General features: G+C 36.5%; 3 protein-coding genes across 3 annotated transcripts; all 3 read right to left on the bottom strand.

Annotated features, from left to right (window-relative positions):
* Positions 1 to 1,368: 1,368 nt before the first annotated feature.
* On the bottom strand, positions 1,369 to 6,483 carry LOC110744480 (citrate synthase, glyoxysomal). The gene is made up of 13 exons (XM_021944458.2): positions 6,038 to 6,483; positions 5,620 to 5,800; positions 5,209 to 5,294; positions 4,983 to 5,087; positions 4,798 to 4,860; positions 3,788 to 3,897; positions 3,462 to 3,581; positions 3,316 to 3,391; positions 3,043 to 3,116; positions 2,823 to 2,943; positions 2,530 to 2,627; positions 2,313 to 2,436; positions 1,369 to 1,733 (listed from the first exon to the last, which is right to left on the bottom strand). The coding sequence occupies exons 1-13, from the start codon at positions 6,290 to 6,292 to the stop codon at positions 1,602 to 1,604; spliced, it is 1,545 nt and encodes a 514-aa protein (XP_021800150.1). The 5' UTR covers positions 6,293 to 6,483; the 3' UTR covers positions 1,369 to 1,601.
* Positions 6,484 to 7,531: 1,048 nt separating this feature from the next.
* Positions 7,532 to 10,354, bottom strand: COQ3 (coenzyme Q 3). Its single transcript, XM_021944455.2, has 9 exons — positions 10,051 to 10,354; positions 9,820 to 9,909; positions 9,526 to 9,604; positions 9,211 to 9,288; positions 9,035 to 9,083; positions 8,883 to 8,932; positions 8,577 to 8,726; positions 7,805 to 7,885; positions 7,532 to 7,706 (listed from the first exon to the last, which is right to left on the bottom strand). The coding sequence occupies exons 1-9, from the start codon at positions 10,287 to 10,289 to the stop codon at positions 7,590 to 7,592; spliced, it is 933 nt and encodes a 310-aa protein (XP_021800147.1). The 5' UTR covers positions 10,290 to 10,354; the 3' UTR covers positions 7,532 to 7,589.
* A 13,235-nt stretch (positions 10,355 to 23,589) lies between these two features.
* RLP29 (receptor like protein 29) lies at positions 23,590 to 25,507 on the bottom strand. Its single transcript, XM_021944457.2, has one exon. The coding sequence runs from the start codon at positions 25,293 to 25,295 to the stop codon at positions 23,889 to 23,891; it is 1,407 nt and encodes a 468-aa protein (XP_021800149.1). The 5' UTR covers positions 25,296 to 25,507; the 3' UTR covers positions 23,590 to 23,888.
* Between the last annotated feature and the right edge of the window lie 605 nt (positions 25,508 to 26,112).

The following is a 26,112-nucleotide window of genomic DNA, read 5'->3' as shown; positions in this document are numbered from 1 at the left end:
TTTTAACAAAATTTTCAATAATACACACAAATTCACATATTATTCACAAAATATTAACGTATTATTGAATAAAAATAAAATATATTAAAACATTTAAATACTAATTATTCATTAAGTAAATAATAATCAAAACATAACTACTAATTAAAGTAATTAAAAAAGAGAAACTCTATGCTATTCAATGGGTATCGCCGGGCGGCTATACGTTTTAAAAAATTCTATTCAAAGAGTATAGCCGCGCGGCTATACGGTAGAAATATTATATTTATAGAGTATTGCCGCCCGGCTATACGATTTTCACAACAAGGGTTTTTTCTATAAATAGTATAGCTGAGTGGCTATACGCCGGATTTTTTTATAATAAAAAAGAGTATAGCCGCACGGCTTTACGGGGGTCGTTCTTTTTATACTCTTTACATCAACACTATGATCTTTTTTTATAATCGTTTTTCCCCAATTTTTGTTTATCGATAAGAGTATTTAGAGCATTATCCATTACTATTAGGCTATTACCCGAGTCTCTATTGTCCCCTTTTGAGTTCTTACTTTTCGAGATTTATTATTCGTATAAATAATTTAGCATTTTCAAGTTTAATACTCGTATTATATATGTACGTACATATTTTTCATGTTTAATACACTTGTTTTTTACAAAAGTTATAATAATACACACAAAATTCACGTATTATTCACAAAATACTCACGTATTATTGAATAAAAATAAAATAGATTAAAACATTTAAATACTAATTATTCATTAAGTAAATAATAATAAAAACATAACTATTTAATTAAAAAAGAGAAATTCAGATTATGATATTCAATGGGTATAACCGAGCGGCTATACCTTTAAAACAATTTAAAGCTATACGTTTGAAATATTCTATTTATAGAGTATAGCCGGGCGGCTATACTATTTTCACGCTCTACGTTCGCAGTGGGTTTTTTTTAATATTTTACAAATAGTATAGCCGCGCGGCTATACCTTGGATTTTGTTATAATAAAAAGACAGTTTAGTCGCTCGGCTTTACTGGGGTCCTTTTTTAAATTCTTTTTTATAAATAGTATAGCCGCTCGGCTATACCCCAGAATTTTTTTAAAAAATAAAAAAGTATAGCCGCCGGCTTCACTGGTGCCGTTCTTTTTATACTCTTTACATCGACACTGTGAAAAAAAAAAAAATTATAATTGTTTTTCCCCGATTTTTGTTTATCGATAAGAGTAGTTTATAGCATTATCCATTACCATTACCCGAATCTCTATTATCCCCTTTCGAGTTCTTACTTTTCGAGATTTATTATCGGTATAAAGAATTTAGCATTTTCACGTTTAATAGTTTAACTATATATATTCACTGGAGGTACTAGTAAGCTAAGAAGAAGAGAAATAAAATTAATCCAGATGACAGTGACAGGAAATTTCGGAATACATAGACTAGACACCAAAGTGTTCTTATTAATCTAAAAAGCCTCCAGTTCCTCTGCCTTTGCTTAAGGCATAATTTTATGCAGAAAGACAAAAAGATACTTCTTTCTCCCTATAGTTTCTTATGAAATTTATTTTCGTTTCCTGTGATATTCCACATGGTTCCGAATGAGGTCTAAACTCCAGATCCAGCCAGCCGACGCCTAGAGGCATTTGAAACAGAAACCTGAGAAAGCTTGTCTGAATCACTTGTTACTATCCGTTCTCTCGGTGGTATATAGTGCCGCAGCCAGTTTCCAATGTACACCTGAATAATCACAAAGATTAGCAAAACTAAGAAACAGGATGATCGATGTAGCAGCAACTTATTTTTTGTGGAACAAAAAAGATTAAAATATTCTTCTTATCCTAAACACATTATTGATACTGCTGGTAAACCCTCAGTGGAGAGACCATCATAAACCCTACTTATGCTACCCCGAAAGAACAAATATGTAGCTTGGTCTCATTAAATAAAAATGCAGCTTCTATTTATATTTGGTTGAGAAAGCACGCTGCACAGAAACATAACCAAACGAACAGAGATAGAGAGAGCAAGTACTATAAATCAAGTACGCAGTAGTATAATAGAATATCTAAAAAATTGCAAAAAGCAAGCTAAATACTACCAAAGATTACTTCTGAAGTTTCAAGCATCATTTTGGCATATTGCTGTTACAAGCTCATATCAGATGTCCTCACACGCATATTATAACAGAGTAGGATTTAGAAATTCATAAGGTTCTTAGCTATTAATATTGAAAAGTGTTAGGGGACAATACTGAATCAAAGAAACGCCAAAAGTTCAGCACAAACAATCAAACTATTTCAAGAGCACGGAACTGACCTGTTGGGGTCTCATTATCTTAGTATCAGGATCGTCAAGGGATTCTCGCCAGTGTGCCAACCACCCAGCCATTCTAGGGATTGCGAACAAAACCGGGAAGAACTCCGTTGGAAATCCCATTGCCCTGATTAATATGAAGTTAATACATATTTAATAGTTACAAGCTTGGAGAAGAAAACTTCACAATCTCACGTCTAAAGAAAAGTAATGAAAGTACCTATAAATTAACCCAGAGTAGAAATCAACATTTGGATAAAGCTTTCTCTTAACAAAATACTCATCAGACAGTGCAGCCTTTTCCAAAGCAACAGCTACCTGAAAATGACATAAGATAAATGCACTCAAACTCAATAATTGCATCAAATTCAAGTTGTGTTTATTTATTAAAGTCCACAATGATACTTGCCAACGACATAAGATAAGTGTAGACAGACATAAAAGTTGCATCTACTTCACATCAATAGTTTGTTTGGGAGTGGGAAGCATTTAACATGGCGATCAGAAATACACCTCAATCAGAGGATCCCTTCCAACAATGGAAAACACTTCATCTGCCAATTTCCTTATGACCTTAGCTCTGGGATCATAGTTTTTGTACACACGATGCCCAAAACCTGACATCTTTCGCTTCCTGAAGTAAGAACCGGAAACAAATGATAAATAATTGTTTCAATATGAAGCCTCTTCAGCAGTTGGTGAACTACTAACTATTAGATATAAAACAAAATACCTGTTCTTCACACCCTCTATGAACTCTGGAATGTTCTCAACAGTTCCAATCTCATTAAGCATCTTAAGCACAGCCTGCAATAATCCAGGCAGAAAAAAATAAGAAACTGTAGTGGCAAAATATAACACTAGGAAAATAATGAATAGAAAAACTGAAGTATACATTTCAACTTAGAAGTGATCTTCCAATGCTGTGCTTAAGGAACTTAAATTCTAGTACTAGCTTACAAGCATTAAAAAAAACTGCAATGAAAACATAATCTTTTGCAAATACCTCATTTGCTCCACCATGAAGAGGGCCATAGAGGGCTCCAGTAGCTCCAGCAAGAGCAGTGTAAACATCCACACCACTGCAAATACAGAGCCGGACGTGTTTTAAAATGCCACTGAATCATTTCACTCGAATTATATGATGCCTACCTTGATGCCAGATGCCGGGCAGCAGCTGTTGAGCAATTCATCTCATGTTCTGCATGCAGTATGAAGAGAACATCTACCACTCGAGCCAGTCTAGGATTGGGTTTGTAAGATCTATTGCCTCTGCCAGTTTGCAAAAAGAAATTCTTAATTGGATTAGAGGAGGACCCAAATTTCAAATTTCCATAATGACTGATAATTAAAACGAAAAAGGCATTATGTGCTTATACTTTATACAGCAACAGCATCGGAAGGAAAAAAGATTTCTAAACATGATTTACAAGGTTATGCAGTAAAAGGCACACAAGGAAGGAAATAAAGTAACATACAAGGAATCTAGCATGTATAAGAAGTTCTCTGCATAAGAAAGGTTGTTAGCAGGGAGAACTGCAGGTCTTCCAGCCAATCTCAAATAAGCTGCTGCTGCAATTGTTGGGGCCTGAAAATAAAGTAACAATCTAATATCAACTTAAATGAAAGATTCCAAATGAGTGATTGAGACATAAAGCAAGACAATAGCTATGGGCTGTGGAGGTAGAAGGTAGGGGATGTAGCCGCCCAGAGCCGGTCCTGAGATTTTCGAGGCCCGGGGCAACGCCAAAAATAGACCTTATATATATATACCACACAAGAAAAATCTATGTGAAAGTAGAATATTATAAAATGAGATCTACATAGTATCATTTATTTTATATATATCTCTATATAAGAAAGGATCCAAGACAAAAAAGAAAATGAGAGATGCATCTATGTGGTTTTTTATATATCTCTACATAATATTATAAAATGAGAGATGTATATAAAAGCATTGGAGTACTAAAAAGAACCTGCTTATTTTATATAAATCTCTCTATAAGAAACGATGGAAGACCCAAAAAGAAGAAGAAGCATTGAACTACTAAAAAGAACCTGCATACTTGAAGACCCTCAAAAAAGCATAAGGAAGGAAACACAATGCTGGGATTCGAACTTGGGAAGGACTTGAATTAAAAACCAGGCTTAACCAACACCGCTGGCTTTACTTTATGTCAATAGGTCTTTTATTTTATTTATATAACCGTTAAATATGACCTGACAATGACAAAAAAATATTAATTTTGGGCCCCCCTTGAGTCAGGGCCCAGGGCGGTCGCACTTCCTGCCCTGGCCCAGGGCCGGGCCTGCCGCCTGATAGAGGCTGGGGACACAGGAGCTATCTGTTTGGAGTGTTTCGATTGAAAGAGGAAGGCGGGAATTGAAATCCAAGGTTACATAAGTTTCACAACCTAAAGAATGGTTAACATTCACACCACATTTTCTAAGGCAGAAAGTCCAAATAAAGACCAAAAACAAAACAAACCTTCCCAAGGATGCGTGCTATTTGCTTGTCTCTCACTTGCTTCGACTTGTAAACGTCTTGCCCCTATGTTAACATAAAATATATGATCAGATATCACAGAATGCCTCAAACAATGGACGCCTCTGATAAGACTCAGTCACAAAATGCATGTTGTGCACAGAGCCAATGAGAATAAACTAGCTTACTCGGAGAGCAGGATTAGCATCAGGATGAAACACGGAAAGAGCACTCATTGCACTAACAAGTACACCCATTGGATGTGCATCATGAGGTATTGCCTGTATAATATCCTACAATACAAAAGACACTGGCGTGTCAGAAATGAGAAGGCTAAAATTAACAATAAAAAAGTTTACCATACTTATTGCATCATCGTCCTGCGGAATGCTGAGAAAAGAAAGAAAAGTGTACCAAAATTCCCTGTGGTACAGCAGAATGCTGAGAAACGGCAAATTCCCAATCTGCTGATTGACTTTCAGAAGGCAAATTCCCATACACTGGACAAAAAAAGGGGTAGTGACAAAGCAAAGTAGTTCAGAAAGAGAAAATGAAAGAGAAGTTATGGCGAAGAGAAATTACAGCAATACGTGGAGCTACTACACGTAATAATCAATAATTCACCATTATGTTTCGAGGAACCAGCTTATTTCTGCAATAATTTTATCCACAAACATTTTCAGTTACATAAATCCTTCACATGCATATTCAATTAGCAGCATATCTTCCTGTTAAATATGAAAACTTATAGTCTTTCTTAAAATACATATAATTACGATAAAAGACCATTCCCAATATTATGAAGTGCTTAGGGAGAGTACTTACTCAAGAGATAGGCCACTTCCAAAAAGGTACTACTCTCAGCCAGTTCCTCAATTGGGTAGCCTCTATATCTAAGAATCCCCTCATCGCCATCAATATAACAAATCGAGGATCGAACAGGGGCAGTGTTAAGATATCCAGGATCATATAGCTTTAGCCCCTTGTCATTCTTCCCAGTTGTGATCTGTATATTCACAAAAACCAAATTTTCTTCCACCAAGTTAATCGAATTTCGCACAAAACACAAAAATCATCACAAAAGTTTTCACTTTCCTTCCATGTGTTGCAATTTCAAAAAAAGCAGGCAGACAATGTTCTAGCAAGTAGCAAAATTTCAAAACTACAATACCCAGATGGGGAAAAAGGAAAATGAACCAAACCCAGATTAGCAAATTCAATAATAACTTAGAAAGATGAATACCTTCTTGAGATCAGCGGCTTTGATGGTTCCTTCTTCAGAGACCTGGACCTGGTACCTCTTACCGGTCCTCTCGTCGACGATGGTCAAAGGGCCCCTGAGGTTCCCGGGTGGTGGGACCACCCCTTGAGCCGAGAGGCAGAGTGGCTCGAGAGTGGGTTCGAGCTCAGAGGGCTCGATGATTGCAGCGGCTAAGTGGGCGGAAAGCACGGCCAATCGGCCACGAGCTGTTACCGGCAATTCTGTTACCCTCGACATTTCTGTATGTTGTATCTCTAATTCTCTGTATTTGATTTCAGCTCTTGATCGATGAATTGTTAGAGAGAAGGAGATGATGAGAAATAATATAGAGGAAGAGTTAAAGAAGCTGGTGGAAGTTGTAGAGAGCTAAAGAAGAGAGGTGTTTCTTCTTCCTGCTTTTATTTTCATATTTTTGTAATTTTTTTTTATATCTAAAGTCCTTTTATATAAACCGTCAATACTTGTTTTGTGAATAAACAGTTAATTGGTCTGAAAACTGAAATGATTGGTAAAAGCTTGGCGACGTCTGCGGCAAGCAAATAGTGTAATTCACAATCAAGTTGCATCTGAGATGGACGGTGAAGATTTGATCTCGAGGTTTGAATGGTTGATTTTGAGACGTGAACGAGTATCGTTCTAACTTCTAAGCTTGGAGGCTGCGGCGCGAATTATGAGTAGAGGGCCCCACTCAATGTGCATCTGAGATGGACGGTGATGATTTGATCTCAAGGTTGACGGTTGATTTTGAGACGTGAACGAGTCTCGTTCTGAGCTTCGATGCTGTGGCGCGAACTGTCAGAAGTGGGCCCCGCACACACAGTGACGCGGCGATCTGTTAATCTCGGGAAGCTCAACAGTCGGATAGTGGAAGCTGGATAATATATGATGACGTAGCACTATGCTTTTGCTTTCCAAAGTAATTTTGATCATATTATTATTAGGCTGTGTTTGGTTGATTCAAAAAGTTTGGAGTAATAAAAATAGTCTTTCTCCCTTGGGATCATGATTTGTTACTAGTTTGATTCTTTAATGGGGCCAGGTCCTTCAGAGTTCCACCCCATGCGAGGAGAAACAAACGGCCAACTCAAGATTAGTCCTCAAAGTTCGATATGTTCAAGAGTTCGACTCTTGCTCTCTCTCTTGTCATGAGAAGAAGGGAGAAGGTCCAAAAAAGATGGTTTCTAGCATTTCTCTTCAGACTTTAGACTTCTTTCCTTCAAACCAAAACCAAAATTGATATGGAAATGCAAAGTTTCGTTTTCCTTGCTCGATATATTAGGAATTGTTACGGTTAGTTATCCACGGACAAATTGAATTTTTATTGTTCCGCCAAAATTTGCCCACACACGCGTGTGGTACTGACGGAAGCAAAAATCGACATGATATTGCTTGTGCCGAATGGAATTTCCTTTTGTACTTGGGTTAAGGCAGATCAACTTAGAAATTAGAAAACAATGGAGAAGGGACAGTAAAAAATTACTATAAGCAAAATTTTCATTCAGCAAACAAGAGGAACATGGAAAATTTTAAATATTTATAAATGAGCTGTTTTTATTTTGGTGGCATAAGCGATGAAATTTACATTAACATCATCAGATAAAGACCATCTTCCTGTCAAAGGGTTGTACACAAACCCAGCCATCTCTTGCACCTGCACAAAACCCACCAAACAGCAAACAAGCTTTACCTACAAATACAGGGGTAAAACTAGCTATGCATGCAGCAAAAATTTGAAGGTGTTTGGCTTACTGAAATAGAAGCACGCTCCAGGATCAGGGCTAGCTCTTCAGGAGTAAGAAAACTGGACCATTGATGTGTACCTTTCGGAAGCTGTAAAACAAAGTTAAAATGTTATCAACAGCTGAAGATTCTATAAATGAATATAGACTTAAGCATAACACTCGAGAATACAGAAAAGAACGAGTTCGTCATTCATAGAGAAACTTTTAGGGCACACTGGATAGAATAACAGTTGATTCCTGAATCCTTCTCAATCGTAATGTTTCGATGGCTTTCGGACATTATTTTCCAGACAGTGCATAAACATTAAAACCTGACATTGTTTCATGGATACATTTTTTGAATTTTGCTATGTAATATCATTGGAAAGTTAAAACAAAATAGGAATCATGCTCACATATAAAAGAATATCATGTTTGTTCAGAATTTTCCCATGAATCTAGAATGGGGAATTCTTGAAATCCCTTAATTATACATTGCTCTCCTAAAGACACCATATTCACATGGATCAATCTCATGTTCGCCAGAATAACATAATTATATCAAGATCACCAACTACTAGAACAGAACCTCGCGTATGTAGGCAAAAGTTTCTTTTTAAAGTCGTTTGGGTGTGTATTTACAACAGAAATGAATATCCTAATAACACCTTCATGTAAGAACACATAATCACAAATATTAGAGATAGCAAAGGTCTGCTATTTAAGAAAGGAATTCAACATGAAACACAACCAAGTTCAACAAGAAGGCATTTATAATGGCAGGCATTAACAAATTATACCCAGTGGAGGAGATACTCTGCTGCAACAATGGCAGTGGCATATGCTCTCATGGAACGATTGATAGTTGAAATAACTGTAGCTCCACCAGGAACAGTCAAGGCTGCCAGAGACTTGCAGAATTCAGCAGGGTCTGCCACGTGCTCAATTACCTTAAGTAAAATCATCAATTTACCAACAAGTTGGATATAAACCAGGACTAAAGACACCATGGAGAAAATCAAATATGTAGATGTGTGTGTGTGCACGCACGAGTGCATGCACGTATGTGGGGAGAGAGACAGACAGCAGACAGAAAGGGAGCATACCTCTAAAGCAAACACAGCATCAAAATTCTTCTGTTCCTCAACTAGCTTTTCTGGGCATAAATGGAAAAACACGAGCCTGAAGTTTAATAAATCAACAAGTACTTGAATTTTGAAAAAGAAAAAAATACAAAAGGAACAAGTTTAGCATGTACCAGCTGTTGTGCAACGATATTCAATTGTCGAAGTCAATGGATCCAAATCCTGTGTGAATGATTAATGTTTAGAAGCATATTAACAGGCTTAAGGAAACAAAGTACTCGCACATGCACAAATACTTGTACACGTAAAAACTGAAGTTAATTGCCATTGAAAAAGAGAGTGGACATACAGCATGAAGGCGTGCTATCTTGATATTTTTCTCGACAGCATCAACTCCCATCACAGTAGCTCCCAGTCGAGCTAAAGGCTGGAGAAGGTTAAAGATTAGCATGACCTCTTAACCAAAAACATTTTTCAGATAAAACAATCAATTAAGTTAAACATAGTATACTATAGACCCAAGTGTCAGAGGATGTTCAGCCAAACCAACACCAAGTTGTGGCTACTTGTTGAATTAAAATTGAGCCCAGTTAGCCAAATGCCTAACTTTTTTACTTTGAAAATAGAAGGGTGCTATGGAGGAGGGGGAAAAATGATAGCATACCTCAGAAACAATTCCACCACCACAGCCAACATCGACAAATTTAAGCCCTTCGAAGGGCCTCGGGGATAACGGATCCCTCCTGAAAATCAGAAACACGAAATACAATGAAAATGGAAGCATCTTTGTCTTTCCAAATCTTGATATACGTTTGTAAAGTATGATTCTTTTGAAGCGTTTCACTTCAGCAAATAATACCAGGACACAAAGCATTCTACTGTCAAGATCGCTTGGCAGCTACCAATTTGTGATATTACTAAATGCAAAACTACAGAAGAAGAAAAAAACTTAATTTACCCGAAATGTCGGCAAAGCGTGGAGCGAATGAAAGCAAGTCTTGTAGGATTCAGCTGATGCAATGGTTTGAATGGCCCTTCAGAATCCCACCTATAATCATCAATATCTTTAATTTCGTAAGTAAATCTCTTTCTCCTTATCATAAAATTCATAATCATAATTCAAATCACAGCTAAATCACATTTAAGTGCACAAATTGAAACTCTTTTATTAAAAAGGACAAGCTCTCACCAGGTTTCAGCAATGGCGGCGAACTTAGCGAGCTCGTACTGATTCAACGACGACGGAGAAGGAGAATGAGGGTTTTGATGCGGCGGAGTGGTAAGTGGCTCGGAGAGAGGAGCATCTGAGAACAGCCTAATGGTACTACGCAGGTTCGAGAACCGAGGTCTAAGATTGCGGTAGAGAATTGTAGAGGTGGTGGTCGACGGTCCTCGAAGTTGCTTCAGGAGCTTCAAAGCCATGGCCATGGTGAATTTTCTCAGAGAGAGAGAGAGAGAGAGGGAGAGAAGAGAGAGAGTTTGGGTTTATGGGTGGGATGGGTTTGGGCTTATAATGCAATGTTGAGACAAGGCCCAAAATATGCCTTCCAGATATAGGACGAACCCAAAACATGCCTATGAGAATATCCATGCCAAAGATCTACAACAAAGTACATTTGTTGGTTAATTGATTAGGGATATGTTTTTTCCATTAAATTAAATTAAAATTGCGAATACAAATTATTTCATGTTATAAATATATGAAATGTGGAAGACCACCATATCATCTATTACTTCTAACTTTTTTTTTTTTTTGGTATGAACCACGAGGTGGTCCTGAATGGGCCCCAACTATGGGTGGCACCTTTAAGCCTTAACCACAATCCAGACTAATCCCCGCTCACACCGGATCAGCCCGTAAGGGGTAAAGTGTTGGCCAAAGTGGTGATTCCATACAAGAGCGAGGATCGAACCCCTGACCTCTCTTAAGGAATGAGAGTGCCGAACCACTCACACCAACCACCTTGGTTATTACTTCTAACTTTTAATGAGTTGTAAACTATGTTATTACTATTGTAATTAGTACTCTTTAACCTACAATTTATGAGTTAATTTCTTATGGTTAAAAGCCTATAAATAGGTGCGTATCAAAGATGAATGAGACATGTTGATAGAGCAAAATCTATTTCTTTTCTCTTTTTTCTCTACAATTTCCCTCTCGTTTTATAATATTTCATTACTTTTAACATTTTTTAAAAATTTAATTTGCAAAAGAATTTGATTAAGAACAAAAAAAATAACCAAGAAAACCTTTAATTAATCACTTAGAGAGAGAGAGAGAGAGAGACCCTTTATCCTACAAATTGTTAGACAGTTATCCAAGCTTTTTTGTAAAGCTACGACCAAAAATTTTCACATAGTTGCATGTAGGGGTGGCATTTTAGACCGAAAAACCGCAAAAATCAATCGATAATTTACCGCAATGGAACAGCAATCGCGGGAAACCGAACCGCATTTGCGGTATGAAGAACCGAACCGCATTTGTGGTTGCGGTTACGGTATTTGATTTTCAAAACTTGCAGTTACCGCAAACCGCTACTATATTTTAAATAAAAAACCACGACTATATTTTCCTTTTAGTTTGTAACTTTAATTAACTTTGAATTGAATTTTTCCTTTGGATTGTAACTTTAATTCATTTTGCATTGCATTTTCCTTTTGGTTTGTAACTTTAAAAGATTTGGAATTGGAATGCTTGAGAAGTTGAGATTGTGAATGCTTGAGAAGTTTAACTTTAATTGGAATGCTTGGAATTGAACTTTAATTTTCTTTAGGTTGTGAATGCTTGAGAAGTTGAGGAGGTTGTGAATTTATATATGCTTGAGAAGTTGAGGTTGTGAATTTATTTTTTTAGGTTGTAATTTATATTTTTGAGTTAAAGTATGCTTGAACTCAAAAGGCTTCAAAAGAAGCATCAAAATTAGGCCTAAAATGTGGAAGATTGGATTTTTATGACACAAAAAGAACTTGAGGTTTAAAACCGCTAATTCACGGTAACCAACCGCTTTTTGCGGTTTGGGCAAAAATTCACGGTTACCGAACCGCAACCACCCCCTAGTTGTATGGGTGGGCGGATTTCAACATAGAAGGGTAGGCTAATATTTTTTATTCATCTAGGTTGGGCTCCTACAACTAAACCTATTCTCTAAAATCAGCACTAGGCTAAAGAAACGTGGTACCGCCGTCCTTGTTACCGATAGAAGAAAGATCAAGTCTGAAAGTGTGCCCAAATAACAGCTCTTGATTGTGCATGCAACGTTAGGCTAACTGACTCATACCAGGGAAATCTACGGCTTCTACAATCACAGTAAGAGGCAAGAGAGATGGATCAAGCAAATATGATGATCATCTTGTGTTCTAATTAGCAAAATTTTAAATAACATATAATAACATTGTACTCTTTAGCTCCATGCTTCCTCGTAGTAACAATATCTTTGGACCCGTTTAGTATCTTACTTTGATCCATTTTTTAAACTCAAAAATAATTTATGAGTTTAAAGCCCATAATTCATGTTTGGTAAAACCCATTTTTCAAAAGCCCAACTCAAAAACAACTTTAAAAATGCCTAATTTTAAAGATTAAAAAAAAAGAAGTGAGGTTTAATAGCTCTCTCTCTCTCTTGTTAATTTCAGTTTGGAAATCTAGGGTTTCTTATTTTCTTATTTTAATTTCAATTTTTTTTAGATCTTAAAAATAGTTTGGAGTTCAATACCAAATAATTTTTTAGATCTTAAAATTAGTATTTAAAAACTCAAACCACCCTGTCAAGCCTTATGCGTGTCACTTCCATAAAAATCAAATAAGCATAGATTGAGAGATACATATAGAAAGTATTTCAACATGCACTATCTAATATATATATATATATATATATATATGGGTGCAACCGTAACACTGGCACGTAAAGTTTAATTCACATGTGATAAGAAGTTGGACGGTGGATTTATATTTAAGGGTAAGTATTGAGGGATCTCTCAAATAATTTTATTCGAGGGACGCCATTTAAGGTACCCCTACAATTTTTTTTTCTTCCAAGGATCCAAACCATCTATTTTTCTAGGTCTTCATTCATAGATTATCCTTACAAAAAATTAGACAAATCGGAAATCGTTTCGACATCCAATTGTGTCCTACAAAATCAATGAATATGGTGCTTCAAGAAAGTACTCAAATTTCAATAACTCAATTGAGGGGTCAAATAATATCGGATTCAAGTGATTTTTTGTAGAGATGATCTTTGAATGATTATCTACAAAATAGACAGTTTGGATTAGTGAAATACAATCCAGAGTGGGCCTTACAAAGGGTGTCCCTCAATGGAAGCTCTCTATATGTATATAAAATACGTATTATAACATGGTGTATTGTAACGCCGCATGACGTTGTTATGGTCACATCGATAAATTTATCATCTATAATGTTCAGTATAAGGATCAAAGATCTTATGCTATGATTGTTGAAGATTGGCTCACTATAAGATGCTGGAGGAAGAAGAAACTAGCGGCTATAGCAAGAGGTGTTGCAGCGGAGGAGATGAAGGTGCAAGGAATGTAAGCTATTGTGCAGGCGACTAGTTGCTTGGCAAAACGACCCGTCATCGCGTCAATTAGTATGCGCGCTATGTGACGTTTGTTTTGGCATGTTTGACTTGGTTTTCCTATTAAATTTGGATATTTTAGCCTAATTTAATAGGGTTTTTGTTTCCTATTCCTAGTTAGTTTGTATGTTAAATTAAGATAGGAGAATTCAGGAGTGAATTTTCAAAAGAGAAACAAAAGACATAATTCAAGGGTGAACTCTTGAGTGTTTACATGGGCATCAAGGGCATCAAAGGTTTGCGCAAAGGTGAGAAAAAAAGAGAGCTAAGGTTCTTGTGAGAGCTAAGGGGGTTCACGATTGTAACCAAAGTTGTTATTACATACTAATAAATTTCTAAGGTGGATCACCAAGACGACGTAGGCATGAGACCAAACCTCTATAAATCTTTGTGTTTGTGTGTGTTTGTTTTCTTCTCAAAGGGGTTTGTGTGTGTGTCATGGCACAGTCTATCAACGACAGGGTCTTGGAATGTTTGCGCACAACAAGTGGTATCAGAGCCAGGTTGGTAATCGGTATTGGTTTATGCCCTAGTGCTCTTATAATTTTAAGAGCGGCGGCGTGTTGACAATGGCGGGTGACAAGAAGACACAACAACCGGTGGCGAGTGTGAAGGTCGAGTTGAAGCCATTCACAGGAAAGGAGAACTTCACGCTTTGGCAAATGAGGATGAAGTACGTCCTTAAACAGTAAGGTATCAATGTAGTCTTGGCATGCAAGGAAAAGAAGCCAGAAACCATGACGAATGTAGAGTGGGAAGATCTCGACGAGCTTGTTAAAGGATCTATCTAACAACATCTCACAGATAACATATTATTTAATGCGATGGAAGATACCGTGAAGCAGATATGGGAGAAGCTTGAAGAATGTTTGCATTAAGATCGTTGTCCAACAAGCTCTTCTTGTAGGATGAACTCCACTCTCTAAAGATGGAGGATGGAGCAAAAATAATAGAGCATGTCAGCACCTTTAATAGGTGTATTGCAGACTTGCAAAGGTTGGATGAAGTTTATAAGTCAGAAAACAAGGCCGTGATATAGACAAATATTAAATGACAAAATGACATCTTACACCTCATTGGCATAACCTTTTACTTTGGGTTTAGGCAACTTACAAAACGTAGCATTCAAAACTATAAAAAAAGAAGTCATTTTACACTCCTTACACTATTTTTTATTTTGAATTTAGTGCTGTTATTGGCACTTTAAAAAGGTCATCTTACACTCCTTAAAATTCAATTTATTTAATATCTTTATAAGGAATGAGTGCATGATGATTTTCTTGTAATGGCAATAACACTACTTGTTCAATTTGAGGATTAATGTTATATATAATCACACAAAATTCACTATATATGTTGATGTATTCACACATTCGTATATGTATGGAGAGAGAGAGACAGAGAGAGACAGAGAGACTACTTTTAATAATGCACCATAGAATATAGACCTCCAAACATTCAACTAATTAAAGAAATTGGAATTCATGCAGATAACCGAGATCCACATGATGTTTACCTCTTTTAAGTTTATCCAATTTATTACAAAAGACACTTTTTCTTTGTGTGGTCAAAATCGAGTTTCATTTAATAGAAGGGCCAAAGCTAATCACTCCAATGTGAACCCAAAAAATGAGTTCAACCAAATGCAATACAAAAGGCATAGAGCCCACTACAATCATTAAACTCACAAAAGACATAAAGCCCACATAAAGGCAAAAGCCCACAAAACAACACTTAGGAAACCCTAAGAGCACTTCCACCCCAAGGGCAAGGTTTGTCAGTATTCATGTGAATAGTGGCAGCCCTTATTTTTTTTGTTTCCACCCCAAAGGGCAAGGGCAAGGGCAAGGGCAATTACTATTCACTTTAATTTATTTTATATTTTTTATACTTAAACCATTAATTTTGATAAGCTTTTCGGATAAGATTTCGATTGCCACATGTCACTATTTATTATAAAATTCTCACCTAAAATTTCAGATAAAATTTTCGGATAAAATTTTTGAATTAAATTTTCGGATAAGATTTAAAGTTGCCACGTGTCCATATTTTGTTTTAACATTCAGATCTAAAATTTCAAATAAGATTTTCGGTTGCCACATGTCGATATTTATTATAAAATTCTAATCTCAAATTTAAGATAAGATTTTCACCCTCTAAAATTGCTCCACGTGTCATCTGTATCTTCTAAATCCCTCTATAAAACTACATCCTCAACTTAGACCTCTCACACCGTATCTTCTCTATCCTTTCATTTCTTAGATTTTACAAAACATATTCTACTCTCAATGTCTAACATGAAGAGGGTGTTGGAGAGGCAACAATGAGAAGATGAAGAAATCAGGCGCAGACGTGCTGAAGAAGATCGTGAGTTGGATGAAGAGGAGGAAGAAGTTGTTTTAGCGGTGGGTATGCTCAATCAATCAAGGCAACACCACTGTCGTCGTGCCTCGAACGTGGACAAACACGTGCACTCTCAAGGTAAGAATCTCATGGAAGATTACTTTATCCCAAATTCGTTATATCCTGTTTCTTATTTTCGAGAGAGATATGATGACTTGCATTTAGTTTGGGGCACATGGTTGTGCTGAACATTATGGCATCCTTCATCCATTCTGGTGTAAGCCTCTCATACATCCCCAAGGATAAAACGCGGTACATGGAGATGAGGGTAGCTGAGGTTGGGTGGGACTGTTGGTGGGGTTTGGAGTTGGGAGGAGAAGGGGAAGATAGATGTTTTATTTTTATAATAAAACTAATTTTTCTTAATTTATATTTGTATTGTTTATTTTAAAAGGGAATTAACTTTTAAAAAATTGGTAGATTAAATTGTCTCTCCGCATATAACAGAAGTTTAAAAAATTTGACAGAAATTGAGAATTGTCCTAGAATTGCTTCAAATTGAAACCACAGTGGCAAAAATGACCAAATTGAAATCACAGAGACATGAGTTGTAATTGTTATAAACCACAGGGACTCAAAGTGACGTTTTGCCTTTAAAAAGGGTCTATTTACCGATTAACTCTTTGCTTGAGTTTATTGACATTTTGCTTTTCTTTTTTATTTTTTTGCCTGGAGTTTATTGACTTTTAATAGGTAGTTAACTGAGTATGAAACCACCCATTCACAAGTGTTGAACCAACATTAATTAGTGCCATATTATTTCTTTTCTTTCTTTTTCAAGTCAATGGTCATTCCATAGTGTAAAGACCATGCTAAAATAGATACTGAATTGCGAAAAGAATGCAAACATGCATGTTGGAACATTTCGGATATTTTGTACTACATGATTTATCATGTGCTCTTTTCAGTATATTTATCGGGAAGCTAATATGGTAGTGATTTATTGGCCAAGAAGAGACATTCTACTTATAATACTTGTATTTAGTTTCATCATGTTTCCATAGATATTAGTTATATAGAGTTAACTTCGATTTGTATGATCATTAGATCCGGCGCGGATCTTCTTTGTAATGCCTTTTCCTTTTAAAAAAAACATTTCGTGTGCAATTACATAAGACTTATTGTAAAGCACAACAAGCTTACACTACATAATATATCTCTTCTTACAATTATTGTTGCTGCTGCTAGTTCACATACTGTTGCTTTCCTCCTCATTTGGTTTGGCAAGATTAAGTACTTGATCATCGTTGGCCCGCCCTTGAGATTCATGGTTTCAGGTGAGAAAACTCATGATCATCAAAATGGGCTCCTTTTACATATCCATATAGAAAGGATGCATAAAACATTGAATTAGATATAATTTTAAAAAAATTAACACTACCATATATAAAAGGATAAACAAGCATCTAATTAAGATCTCTCTTTCTGTCCTTTTTAGACTAAAAAGCCTTCACAAAGCTCACCTAGTTAATTTGAACACTAGTATTAAATTATACCAAAGAAATGTGACATCATTCCGAACAAATGTATTATAATTCTTCAAACCTAACCTTTTTAATTTTTTTTTTTTATCAAAGATAAACTTCATTAGACAAACTTTAACGGTATAAACTAACATACTAAAAGCAAAACTAACGCGGACAAAAGCCGCATTAAAATTACTAGCCCACATCACAACAATTAACCATAAGCCCAAGCAAAGCCCCAAACCCAATATAACAAAAACCCTAAAACAACCCATAAGCCTAAACGAACCCTACAATCTACATATTTAAACACAGTTAATTTAATTCTTTGAATACAAAATGATAGCAAAAACAAACCAAATTAATAATTTGCGAAAGTTATGTAAAGGGACATAACGTCTTATATTGTCATATAATCTGATGTTTGCACAGATTAGCAGGCCGTCCGAGAGAGAGAGAGAGAGAGAGAGAGAGAGAGAGAGAGAGAGAATTTCTTTCAATTAAAGGTGCCCAATATTTTCAGGGATATGAGATTTACTAGTATGACAAAACTTGTTGGTGCAACTGCGCACGCAAACTGGGTTGGAATTTTCCAATTTTTGGGTATTCCAATATGCATATCTAAAGCAGGAGAGAAGAGATGAGTAGGCAGAGGTAAATGTGGGGAGAGAGAGGGATAAGTGCTAAGTTTTTCATCCTCTTTTGCTCCGACTTGCAAAAGCTTAATCAACCACATATTAATAGTAAACGCCACAAGTACCCTGATCATTACATTTCTGGCCATTGCTATCTTTCGATCCTATTGGATTATTTCATATATGAAACTAAAAGAAATCCACTATTTATATGTAATTAACGGTATGAAGTCTTTATCAATAATATGTTATATATTCAGGTATACCCTTTTTTTTAATGCAAACAAAATTAAAGGTGATGATCCATCTTTTGGTTTTTAAAATTTTTTGGGTGAGCAAATATGGGCTTAGTCAAGTTGGCTAGAGAGCGGTTGTGCTCTCCACACTGTACCTGAGTTCGAATCCCTCTCTCCGTAGTTTAGTTAATTTAATCCCTCTCCCCGTGTATTATTTGAAAGAGATATTGGATTATGCAGATATGGATTTATATAGTTTGGAGACAAGCTTACAAATCGACATATGTCATCAAACGAAAACTAGTGATGTGAAAAGAAGAGAAAAAATATATATTCGTTCGCACTAAAGAATGAATCTAAGCTTAATTAGCTCATCTCATCATAATAAATAATTACAAAGTACTCTGAAATGTCGATATTTGATAATATTCAACATATTTTACCTCACCAAGAGCTATTATATCACGCTGAAAAATTTCTCATGAGTGCACGGGGGCTTTATAGGGAGCACAAATTTTTTTTCTTTTTCTTTTTCTTCTAGGGATCAAGTTATTGGGTATATAGGCTATATACGAATTAATGAAATACTTTAACATTATAAGGATCATAAATTTTAAAGAACCAAATAACCTATATACTGTTGAAGATTATGAAGTCCCACGTCGAAACCTGATAAATTGAAATATACCATATAATGAATGGTTCCATTACTAATAGCATCGAGACCTTTTGTATAAAAACTTCACACTTGCCGAATAAGCATGTAATTAAATTGGAGACAATATCGATGTTGTAGGTTGTGGGTTCGTCCCTCTAAAAATTAACATGGTATCATACCGGGTCATTTAACTGGGCTCGATTAAACCCGAATCAAACCAAAAATCCCAAATTGAATCCTGAATTTTGATTTTTTATTTATTTTGATTTTTTTTATTATCAATGTCAGCTTGGTTGTATGTGTGGTTCACTAAAAAACTAGTCTCACGTGAGAGAGAGTGTTGAAGAATATGATATATACGCCTTACTTTATGTGTATCTCTCTTGTCACATGACCACGGCGTATATGTGAATTCTACCATAGTTAATTTCTCTTCCTTTTGTTTCTACTTTTTGGTCTTGAATAAGATAATTTAATGAACCTTGATATATAGGATCATGTAAGCAGGACATACAAGATCGAGTAATCAAAAGTGTTGCACTGTACTTGTAATAACCCGAATATTTGCAGTCGTTTTTCCTCTTAGTTTATTTTAATTTTGGGCCTTCTTAATTTTTTGGTGCATGATTTGGTTAAGAAACGAGTTAGATATTATGAATGAAAGTTTTGAATTTTTTTCCAAGTAATTACAATTTTACCCCTAAATTTATATAATTACTAGTTTACCCTTTGTGCATCGAAATAATTGTTCCTTTTCATATTTTGGTAATTTACAACCGGCACATGAATACTTTAATATGAAACATCATCTATTTGTTTTATTTATGTGGAAATTACTTGATATCTTGGAAGTATTATTGTTCTTTTATTGCGTATTTAGTGCTCTTATTGTTCGGATTAAATTCTATGTATTTTATGTTATTAGTAGGGATTATTTGTGTATGGACAGCAGGGTATGATGATGAATATAATTTGTGTTCATGTGGCTTTTATTGACGAGAGATGTGATTACATAAAGATTGTCAATTGAGATTCTTTATGCATTGAACGTTGAGTCCCCTTATTCTATGGGAGTGTGTGATTCCATGGCAAGCAAGCAAGCAAGGAAGAAGGAGAGTCTCTGGGGTGAAAGGCCCCAAGACAGTTAGTGCACTAGTCTGTCACCATCTTGTATGCATTAGCGTGTATGAGCTTATGCATATACGCACTATATTGGAGTTTTATGATCCGTGTAGTGTTATAGATGACGAATCTCAAGTGTATTTTCTCATTTATCTTTTCAATGTGACGCTTGTGATGTTGTTTATAAGATACGATGGAATTCTGTTTATTTTGAAATATATGTTGCAGGTCCGCAGTGGAGTACTATGTAACTAAGTGTACTAAGCCTTGGAATGTTGCCGATGTCTTTCTATATCTCATGGTGATTGGTAATATATATGAATTTGACCAGTGAATCCTGATTGTATTTTTTTACTACCACAGGACTAGAGAATGTACTTTGGAATGCAAGTTGTTATTTTGTTATGTTTTTACTCACATGAGCTTTGTAGCTTACCGAGTTTTTCATGTGACCCCGTACATCGTTCCATGGTGTAGAGGTTCATCCTGCAGAGTAGCAGCTTTTTAGCAGATAGAGGCGAGGAGCTTCTGAACGTGTAGCTGTGTTTTGTTATTTGATCAAATACAAAGGGTATAATGCCCTAAGATTTTCTAGGGTTTGTTCACTGTCCTTTGTGCCAGTTCTTTCCCCCTCCTCTTCTATGTGCTTTGGAGTTTATCATGTTTGAGGATTCGGGTTTTATGGAGGAGAAGCCTTTGTATATATTGCTTGCAAAATTCAGAGACTGGGTAATGTGAAACTGGTGGAGGAGAAGGGGGAGTGATGTGATGCTTGGCTGAGCATTAGGAAGAATTTTAGTGCATAGGCTCGTTCTCTTATTGGTGCTATATATCTCCTTTTCAAGCTAGATGTACCTTGTCTGATTGCTTTGGCACTGATAATCCTTGTTTAATTGCTATGTATTTTCTCCTTGTATTGGCTTCTAGTGAGCTACATTTATTGTGTTTCTTCGGCTCACTGTTTTTCTGGTCTTTGTGCTTCCTGCGTATGTTGAGTTTGGTTGGAACCCTCCTGCTTTAAGGAGTTTGGGGGTTATTTGTTATACAAGCTTCATTTGGACTAGTTTGGATTAAATTTGGTCTCCCATGCTTGTTTTATATAATCCTAATCTTAAATAGAATTGCTAATACCGGATCCACCAAAAATACTCCCTTAAAAACTCGTGTGCAAGGGGCAATTGACCTTACCCAACATCTACACTATACATATAAACTCTTAGGTTTTGGGTTGTTCACAATTTAATACCAAGATATTGGGTTGTTGTTTTGAATTTCACATTAATAATGTTTTTATTTATGTAACAAAGAGGTGATGGATATAGAATGTTTTTTTTTTTTTTTTTTTCGGGTTACATTGAAGAAAAGAAACCCTATTGGGGTTCAATCATGGGTGCCATGGGGGAGGGGGAATCCACCACCACTATGATGGAACCCATTGGTGATATAGAATGCTTTTCAAGTTTGCTATTGGGTTGGTTTCTGTATTTTGAGTCGTTTGTAAGGACGTGTTTGTTACTAATTGTAAATGAAAATATTACAACTTGATGCCTCGTGGGCATACGTATCTCAATGAGAAAGAAGGGTGGAATGGTTGTCAACTTGTTATAATAAAAAATTTGAACGAATGAAATAGCTTAAACTTTAAAAAGGCAGCTTTGAATTTTGTTTTTATGTATTATCACATCTATCGATCTTTTTTCTTCTTCTTATATCTCTCTTAATTACAAGGAAAATAATAATACCGCTTGATGTCCTCTCTCCAGGACATATATAGCTGTTATATTCCAATATGCAGATATTCAATTCAAATGGCCCTTGAGATGATGTGTGCAGAAAGGTGCATGTGCATGCCTTGCTCTTCAAAGCTCAAAGCACAAAGCCTAGCTCCACTCTCACTCAACATATATATATATATATATATAGGACAACATGATTGAACATGACATCTGAAATTTTACTCCAAAGTATATATCTCAATTCTCAAAGTGGGTGAAAAAGGGAAAAGGAGAAGCTTAGGGTGTGAAAATTTGTACTTGCACAAAGGACTGCTTTCCCACGTGAGGCTCTGCAAACTTTTTCTTTATAAACTTTGGTTAGCAAAGAAAGTGACAGAAACTATTGTTTCTGTCTCAGTCCCCCTACCATCCTGCCTCCTATCAGCATCAACCCTCCTCCTTCAGTAAAATCTACTTTATATTTACTCTCTCTCTCTCTCTCTGGGGAATTTCATGTTTCATCTTCATATTTTGCCAAAAATTTGTTTGGTGACAAAATGTGGTGGGCACAGTGATGAGCCTTTGAATGTATATTCAGAGATGCAAGCATGAAAAATGTTGAGTGGGTGACAAGTGACTGTGCAATAAAACCATTTATTTATTTATCTCCTTTATTGCATTGGGGACGTGGATGGGCGTGTGTGAGATTTTGGAGTATACTTGTTTGAACTGTTTCCTCAAACGGGAAACTGCATTTGATTCTACTTGACAATGGTTGCCCACCTTATAAATGAGGGCCCATAAATTCATCATGTATGCATACTTGATTTAATATAATCCGCTATGTCATTAAGGCATACATATTATGTTATCAAATTATGAAATTGTGACTGCACACGTACAGTTCGAGCTTAAAGTATATTATGCACAACACTTCCCGTTATGAAGCCGGACTTCGGATAAATACAGAAAAAGATCAATGTGAGGAGCTATGCATACAAATTCAAAGTTCTGAGTTGAAATAACATGGAGAGCTAGCAAGATGATATAGCTAGGGTTACCTAACGTGCAGATTCAAAAATTGATTGGGGGTGGTGGGGGTAAATATAGGTCACTTTTATGAGACAACAATAGGGCAAGCAGTAAATGTACCAAAACACTGTGTGCAAATAGTCTAAAAGGGAGAGTGGGATCCAGCTCTTATATTGGCCATTATTCAGTCCTCTCTGCAGGTGGTGGTCTTTGTTTCGTCAACCTCCTCTCAGGGGGCATTGTCGTCTGTAGCTTCTTTTACACTCTCATTATTTGATAAAGTTTTACAAAGTTAAAACCAGTCGTTCTCTTCTTACACATGTGCTGGAGCAAACATTATTGAATTGTACATTTGATTTGGGTGGTAGAAATATTATTGTTGTAAATTGATGTCTAGTTTCCAAAGAGAAACCTATCTGGTCCCAGCAAACTAATTATGGCTTCCTATTTATATCTGTTTGTGCTTAAGTTAAGCCTTTTTATCGAACCAACATGAGCCGTGTGACATGCAATGCAAGATAAATTTCGAGACAGCAAACCACATGTTCCCCAAAATAGTGTCAGATGATGCTTTCTTTTGCGGAAAATACTTCCCTCCTTGCTATAAAAGTAGGTGTTTCTACATTGCTAACAATAGGAGCGTCACATGTGTGCAGAAGTTTTTATTTTTGTGTTTTTGATGAATTATTTTATGCATATATATCAAATTGTAATTCGCAAGAAAGAGGAGTATCTCCTTACAGGGAAGGAGGCAACCAGTATCCAATGCCAATGGAAAATCTCTCCCCCAAAAGGAAAAAAGAAAGGGTAAAAATGTATGGTTTCAAATTTACCTCCTGAACTCTATTTGTATTTTTCTTGAACATTTGATGCAAATAATTGAAACAAAAAGCCAGTAATTCACAGTACACTAGACACATGTTATACAGGAACCAGGGGGTCTGCTAAAAATAGAAACTTGTATAGCAGAAGCAAACCTTACATTTCTTCTAAACTTGGCAGTTCCTAATGCTTCTAAACTAAAAGAACCCAAATGCACATCAAATCCTGCAAAGTCCCAGAAAATCCTTATATTTATTAAACAATCTATATATATTTTTCTACAGAGACCTAGCACCATAATAACCAGTAATAATTTGGACTAAAGCACAAACATACTTTGTCATACCAGTAACAACATTTGAGGCAATCCCCAAACCCATAAAGCAGTAAATAGGAACAATGGCTTGGAGAGCCCAGATGGAGCTTGAGATTTCTTCCAGGGCTGGATAGAAGATGCATTGTTATTCTTTCCACAAACATTAACTCCAATCTTCAAACTGTGTGCCTCAGAGGGACTCAAACAAAGACCTGGGTTTCCACTAAGATCCAAATTTCTTCCCAACCTCTTCAAGAAACTTGAGTTGAAAGGCACAACACCCCCCAACATATTTTTGCTCAGATTCATGTGGTATATATGTGAGAGACTGCCAAAACCAACGGGAATTTCACCCGTTAAACGGTTGTTCTGCAACGACAAAGTGCTTAAATTCTTAAGCTGTGAAAAGCTTTCTGGTATAGTGCCAGAGTACCCAGAATCAGCAAGCCTGAGTTCTTGAAGTTTCACCAACTTACCAAACTCTAGTGGCAGAGGTGTATGAATTGGGTTGCCATCCAAAATGAAATACTGCAAACTTTGCAATTTTTCCAGACCTTTTGGAAATTGCCCACCCAATTTGTTGTTGCTCAGAGCCATGAAAACCAATAAACTGAGCTTCTCAATGCCATCAGGAATGCCCCCAGTAAGTGAATTTGAGCTGAAGTCAAATTTTTGAAGAAAACTCAGTTGGCCAATTGTGTTTGGGATGGCCCCTGTAAGCATATTGTAGCTCAAATCAAGGCCTTGAAGGTTTCTGAGACTGCCCAGCTGGTATGGGATAGTGCCTGTGAGCATATTGTAGCTCAAATCAAGGTGCACCAAACTGCCCAGGCTGAAAATCTCCACTGGAATTGGGCCAGTGAGGCGGTTTTGTGACAATGTGAGGATTTCAAGGGACTTGACTGTTGAAATTTGAGGTGGGATTGGGCCAACGAGTGCCGGGTTAGATCGGAGACTGAGCTGTTGAAGTGAAGCAGGGGAGGCTCTGTTTTGTGGAACAGAGAGAGTGGTTTTGGTGTGAGTGAAACAATTGAAGAAGAACACAGATTGAAGATATGGGAGAGCAAAGATTTTTGAAGGAAATGTAGCTGTTTTTTTGCAAGTTGGATTTGGTGGGGTGCCAAAGTCAAGCCTGGAGACATGTAGGTAGTTGTCTTTTCCTACTTTGCACTCAATTCCAGGCCAGGATGAGCCTGGCTGACAAGGGTTAGGATGGGAAATTCTCCAGTTTTGATCAGAGGACATGGAGTCCATGATCTTGAACAGAGCTTCTGCTTCAGATGGAGCCATGGTGTTGACGGGCTTGGGGGCGTTGATGGGTGGTTGTTTATTTGCATGGTGGGGATTGGTGGTGGAGACAGAAGGAATAGAAGAAGGGAGTGAGAGGAGAAGTAGAACTAGAGGGAGAGAGAGTGAGAAGGAACAGTACATTGTGTCCAGGTATTGAGGAGGCCTGCTTAGTTGCAGCACTTTGTTGTCTGGTTTTTTAGATGTGGCTTTCAAGTTTTCAAGTATTCACTTCATATGAGAGTGAGAGAGAGAGAGAGAGAGAGAGAGAGAGAGAGAGTTGTAAAAGAAGTGACTGAAGTGATAGGTGCAGTGCTCATGACATTTGAGTGAGATTTTGATTATATGAAAGCCAAGGTAGGGTCAAGAGACTGAGAGAACTTATTAGGCAGAAAGTTGAGTGTTGTGGAAAATAAGGGGCATGTTTCACTTTTCCAAGCATTGGAATTATTTTTATTTTTATTTTCTTCTGTTTTCTTATGGTTCACAATAATCTTGGCTAGTGATTTTTTTTAATTGTTTGTTGTCTTTTCATGAGTGCAGAGAAAAAACTCTGAAGTATTTAGTTTGGAGTCTAGATAGCTAATGCTCATGCTCATCCTATGTAGTTTTTGCTCATCTAGATATGAACTTAAAAATCCATCATAACTCTGCAGCCAATCCATACTTTTACATAACATTGGCATTGTTTTTAAGTTTTTTCTTTTCTTTTCTCTTTTTGCAATTTTGGGCCACAAAGCATTGGGGTGGCTACAAACCATGGGAACTTATGTCAATCAGAATAGTTACATTGGAAATGTATCTCCACTTGCCCAAAAGGAAATGCTGCTCTTGTCTTCTCTCAACCTCAAATTCTGGTGTAAATTGTTGGGTTTAATAAACAAAAGCCTTAAACTTAAACAATGGGGTTCACAGAAAATCATGACATGAAAGTAAAAACCAGGCAGTGTCGCATAGTAGC

Source organism: Prunus avium, chromosome 3 (assembly GCF_965620075.1).
Source record: "Prunus avium chromosome 3, drPruAviu1.hap1.1, whole genome shotgun sequence".
In the NCBI taxonomy this organism is placed as follows: Eukaryota; Viridiplantae; Streptophyta; class Magnoliopsida; order Rosales; family Rosaceae; genus Prunus; species Prunus avium.
The sequence above is the reverse complement of the archived record's forward strand: the minus strand, read 5'-3'. Positions and strand labels throughout refer to the sequence as shown.

Bases quoted from the DNA above. Each gene is read 5' to 3' on its own strand.
- LOC110744480 (XM_021944458.2), bottom strand. From the start codon at position 6,292: ATGTCGAGGGTAACAGAATTGCCGGTAACAGCTCGTGGCCGATTGGCC. The intron at 5,088-5,208 runs GTACACTTTTCT...TTTGTATTGTAG, and splicing joins CTGTACCACAGGGAATTTTG to GATATTATACAGGCAATACC. The intron at 2,628-2,822 runs GTGTATTTCTGA...TGTCATTTTCAG, and splicing joins GAAGGGATCCTCTGATTGAG to GTAGCTGTTGCTTTGGAAAA.
- COQ3 (XM_021944455.2), bottom strand. From the start codon at position 10,289: ATGGCCATGGCTTTGAAGCTCCTGAAGCAACTTCGAGGACCGTCGACC. The intron at 9,910-10,050 runs GTGAGAGCTTGT...TGATGATTATAG, and splicing joins GCCGCCATTGCTGAAACCTG to GTGGGATTCTGAAGGGCCAT. The intron at 9,605-9,819 runs GTAAATTAAGTT...TCTGATTTTCAG, and splicing joins ACGCTTTGCCGACATTTCGG to GAGGGATCCGTTATCCCCGA.
- RLP29 (XM_021944457.2), bottom strand. From the start codon at position 25,295: ATGTACTGTTCCTTCTCACTCTCTCTCCCTCTAGTTCTACTTCTCCTC.